This window comes from Lotus japonicus, chromosome 1, assembly GCF_012489685.1.
Source record: "Lotus japonicus ecotype B-129 chromosome 1, LjGifu_v1.2".
NCBI classification, from domain to species: Eukaryota; Viridiplantae; Streptophyta; class Magnoliopsida; order Fabales; family Fabaceae; genus Lotus; species Lotus japonicus.
In genome coordinates this window covers 117,092,681-117,097,808 of record NC_080041.1, presented here as the reverse complement: position 1 = coordinate 117,097,808, position 5,128 = coordinate 117,092,681, and the positions used below count along the sequence as shown (strand labels likewise).

General features: G+C 35.6%; 2 protein-coding genes across 2 annotated transcripts; one reads left to right on the top strand and one right to left on the bottom strand.

The window, feature by feature from the left end:
* LOC130729696 (30S ribosomal protein S21, chloroplastic) lies at window positions 1-2,147 on the top strand. The gene is given in 3 exon segments (XM_057581524.1): window positions 1-60; window positions 62-450; window positions 1,234-2,147. Coding segments are annotated over 3 exon segments (549 nt in total). The 3' UTR covers window positions 1,334-2,147.
* Window positions 2,148-2,273: 126 nt separating this feature from the next.
* On the bottom strand, window positions 2,274-4,677 carry LOC130729695 (uncharacterized protein At4g15970-like). Its single transcript, XM_057581523.1, has 3 exons — window positions 4,267-4,677; window positions 3,291-3,662; window positions 2,274-2,977 (listed from the first exon to the last, which is right to left on the bottom strand). Exons 1-3 carry the CDS (start codon window positions 4,378-4,380, stop codon window positions 2,483-2,485), a joined length of 981 nt encoding a protein of 326 aa, XP_057437506.1. The 5' UTR covers window positions 4,381-4,677; the 3' UTR covers window positions 2,274-2,482.
* Window positions 4,678-5,128: the final 451 nt, after the last annotated feature.

Genomic DNA, 5,128 nt, shown 5'->3' with positions numbered 1-5,128 from the left:
ATGGCTGCCTCATCCTCCTTCTTCTCTTTTCTTCTACCACCAAAACCAAAACCACCCCAATTCACTCTCACCTTCCCTCACTCGTTTTCCATCTCAGAAGCACCAGAACCTAGTCAGTGACGATCTTCACCCATCTTCTTCTTCTTCTTCTTCTTCTTCTTCTTCTTCTTCTTCTTCTTCTTCTGCTGTTTCTGCTGCTTCATCAGAGTTATCCTCTGTGATTTGTCCCTCTCTTGCAAATGCCAACACCCTCTTCTTCCGATCAGCGTACAATGTGCAGGTGGTTGTGGCCGAAAACGAGAATGAGGAGAGGCTGCTCAACAGGTTCCGAAGAGAGGTGATGAAAGCAGGTGTCATTCAAGAGTCCAAGAGGAGAAGGTACTTTGAGAACAAGCAGGATGAGAAGAAGCGCAAGACTCGCGAAGCTGCCAAGCGTAACAAAAGAAGCAGGTAGCTACCTTCACAGTGTGCTCTGGTTTCTTTCTTTACTTGATTTAGGATAATGGTTATAGCTGTTGATTTATGATTTTTGACAACGTTATAATTTGTGAATATGTGTTTAACTGTAAACTCCTTGTGAAAAATTGACATAATTTTCAAAGATAATATTACAATGTACAAAAATTTAGGATAAAATTGACTTGATTTTTGTATGTTACTATATTTTTGAGATACAAGGGGAGTGCAGATAAGATGTATGGATATAATGGGATGGTGCAATTTAAGTTCCCTCACCATGTGTTGCATCTTCCGGATGGATTTGACTCCTGTAAAGTGATGGATTTACTTTATGAGATAAAGTAAGCTATTATAACCGTTGATTGAGAAATCAATTATTGAGATTTAAAAAAATCAGTGTCCTTTACCTTGTAACGAAGCAGCGCTGTGATAGCGTACTTTACCTTGTAAACTGAGTCCCTAACTATGAAGGAGCCGGATATCCCTTCAGAACAATGCTTTGAATGTGTATGTGTGGGAGAAGGGGTATGTGCCCTTATGGTTGGATACAGAGGCAGAACCAGAAATGTAGTGATCTGTCATGAGAATTGAGAATTACTCAAAAAAATTATAGTGGTAAATGAACAGATATTTATTTATTTATTTTTGTTTTATATAATTTTTTTTATTGAGGTTACCAAATAAATATATAATAAAATTTTGTAAGGAAAATTATAAAACTGGGGTGACTTGACAAAGATTAAAGATATGATATCTGTCTTGTATGATTTTCAGGCGCACTGAGTGGAAACCTCCAATGCAGAACAAGCAGGAGGTCCCAACAACCAAGAAGGAAGTGGATGATGATAATTGGGATATGCCTGAAGATGCTTGATACTAAGCCAAACTTATTTCCACACATTATGTACTAATTTTCACATTTTACTCTGAGAAGCTTTTTCGGCCTGTAAGTTCTTCTGTTAACTAAAATCAATTCCTTGGACTCAATTAGTATAATTTTCAATTTAAATATCGTTTAATATTATGCAATTTGTTCATTTGTGCATCAAATTCTTCTTCATCCCTTGATTCTATGATATCTTGCTGCAGTCACTGTTTATTTTCCCCTCCTGCATCAATTAGAATCCCCCAATGATGTTGAGTTTACTAGCCCTGTAGAAGATACATTTTAGATAAGGAAAAGTAAAAAAGATTTGCATTGTATTATGTGTTATGAGAAAATGTCTTTTCACTGAACAATAAAATATTCTTGGTGTAAAGGATCATCCAAATGAGGGAGGATAGCCTGTTCATTTCATCTGCAATCTCAAGGTTGTAGAAATTAGAAAAGTTCATTGTATTGAAGTTTCCTTCTGTATGGACACTGGAGTATATCTTTATACTGCTACATGTGAATGCTATTTGTTTCTGGAGTCATTAACTTTCATTTTTACACTAATCTGCTTTTTACTTGGAAAGGAAGCAAATTGTTTTATTCATAGTTGAGCCATTTGTTTTAGTGAAAATGATAGGTAGCTATAGCTAAGCAAAGTAAATTTGGAAGAAGTAGGATCGTCAGTTAGTTCTGAATCAACCAACAACTTGTTGATCTAGTGGTAGACAAGCAAGATCCCGGAGTAAGAGTGAAGACACAAGTTCGAATCCCTAGAAAGTTATCTATTGGGAGGGACTGCTACAGTTTCCCGGACGGGTTTACACCCCTCAAAGACAAAAAAAAGGTTAGTTCTGAATCAGCCTCAAGTCTATACTTCTGGAGAGTAGAATGACAAATTAGATGGGAGATCATCAATTATATCAGAAAAATGCAAAAGAAATTGTTTCAAAACTAAACAATACTTTTAAATGTATAAAACATGTAATACATTTCTTTTCCCTTGCTTGCCCACTATAATGTACCAACTACCAACTCAGATGTTTCACATTTCACCAATCTTTGAAGATGTCAGCTACATGGTACTTTTCTTAGTGCTAATTATTTCTGAACACTTGACAACTGGATGTGGTTCTTTTCCTATTTCTATTTTCATCTCGGGCATTTCTGTGGCCACCTCAAAGCCATTTCATCTGAAGCATTATCCCCTGATACGCGTTTTCTGAAGCGGATCCAGTCATCTAGAACAATCCTCAGGTCATGAACTTTGCTTGTCAGATCATCACAACAGTTAGCATGGATAGTATAAGCATCCCTCAACATATCCTGATTTAACTGACAAAATCCACCAAAATAAGTTGTATTTACAGGCTGAACACGGAAGCCGAGAACGTTGGTTACATCCTGACTCTCTATTATAGTTCTACACAATGATTCTTCCACGTCAGAGTTTGGATACAGAACCTTGATAAATTTCCAGTACTTGAAGAATTCTATGGCTATGGCATTTGCTTTCAAGAAGAAAATTCCCCCACCTCGCGGGTAACCTTCCCTTTGTCCTTCACTGGATAATGTGCATGAAATTGAGAGTTCATACGCAGGATTGAAGTTTGACAATGGACTTCTTAGCCACAATACATCAACATCCTACAAAATGAAAATAACATGTTCATATGCAATTCAAGTTCAGGAATAAAGTCAATAAACAAGTGAACTCTCAAAATCGTCCTTGAAAGAGACAATGTCGGGCAGTTTCGTCCCTGAAAGAAGAAGATACCTTCAAAAGTCCCTCATGTGTCAATCACGGCGGGACCAACTTGACTGATGTTTGACACTCTGAAGGGATTTCCTTCTTTTAGAGATGCAACTATGGAGTGTTGTATCTATCAAGGATGTATTTGAGGGTTGGCTCAAACCATTCATCCATCATTTTCTAACTCAAGCTAATTACAACGCGTACCGTGAAAATTATGTTGTAGCCCAAATCAAGCACTTCTAACAAAACATTGTTTCTTCTCCAACTGAATGCATTCTGATATGGTTTTGTGGTGGATTGTCTCATGGGGGAAAAATAAGCTTCAAAGGTGGAGGGGTGAATGCAGTGGGGATGCAAGGTTCTGCAGTACTTAAAAGCTTGGGGGTCCATGGTTATGATCACCAAGTGATTCAAAAATCTTTGCGTCCCTTCCCCAGATTTGAAACTTTGTAGTAAAACTTCAAGCAAGGATCCAGGACTTGCCCTTGATTCATCTACCATGGTTAGGATCACTGTTCTGTCTGGCATGCTCGCTCTCCTCAGCACTTGAATCAATTCATGTTCTTGTGAGCGTTGCTGATAGGAACAAAATGGCACATTAACTTGGGAGAACCTCAATAATTTGGTCAATATATACTCTTATTCAATATGCAATCAATCAATTTTGACAATACTCTATCACTTATTTGGATTACCTTGTTTTAGCGACTAAAAAACTAAAGATAATTTTTTAAAATATGCCTTAGTTTAAAAACATGTTTTCAAATAAAATGCACTCTCCTAGTAAATTTTTTAGTTATAAGCTATTATTATTTTACTTTTTTGTTTTGGCACAGATTTTCTTCACATAAGACAATTTACTCAAGCCTAAATATATATGTTATGGGAGGACTAGCTCTCACATCAAAAGTTTTTTCTATACATAATACTCAAACCTGAGACATGTATCACCTAAATCAACCATTGGTAAGCAGGCATAACATGCATTTATGAATTCTTCAATAGTTCACCTTAAACTTTCACCTATTCACAAATATTTTTTTATCCCTAATCAAATTAATTTTTGAAGCTTCAAATGATTAATGATAAATACTTAAATTTTATGATTCACACAAAAATCAAATGGAAAAGAACCTACAGACACTAATGTTTACTGCTGATCTAAGCTTGAACTGAATACCTTAATGTAACCCCTTTCAACATGTCCAGGGTAGCAATACTGAAAGAACCATAGCAGCACGATCAAGAAAGCTGTGAGAAGATACAAAGACCTTCTCAACCCCAAAGCTCTCATCCTTCCCAGGGCAAATAATACTCCAATTAAGGGTCTTTAGGCCAAAAATCTGTTTATTTGTGGCCTGAAAGTTTGAGCTTGTGTTTACTTAAGTGCTATTGAGAAAGAACCCAATGCGTTGAGAGAAATCCTTTGCACTAAAACCATAATTGGAGATGCTCTAAGAGAAGCAGAAACCTACTCCAATTATATATTCAAATGGATTGACTTATAAAGCAGGTTGAATTAATGAATTCAATTGGAAGCAAGAAAGGAATACGCTTGATGGTTACATAAATACCATCCTATTAAATACTTTGACCACCGTTGCACCTTTTCATGCGAAATATGATATGCTTTTGAAGATGGGCTTTCATGGTTACTTTGTTATTAGCCTTTATTTTATTTTTTTGTATGCTTTGTTGATTACCTGACCCCATCTGGATTCCTAACAAAATATTATGATTTCCAATCATCGGGATGTATGTATATGAGTTAATTTTTTTTAATCATAAAGATAAATTACACCCTTTAAAAATTGATCTTTAGACGGTTAGACCTTCCCTCTTCAACGTCTCCAGCTCTTACCAGATAAATTATCCTTTAAGACATATAAGTCAATTTTGAGATAATGTATATCATTTTCTCCTGCTTTGCATTTCCTCTCTCTAATATAATATATATATATATATATATATATATATATATATATTAAGTAATGAATAACTTCCTTTGTATTAAATACATTAGATAATTAAATTTAGAACTA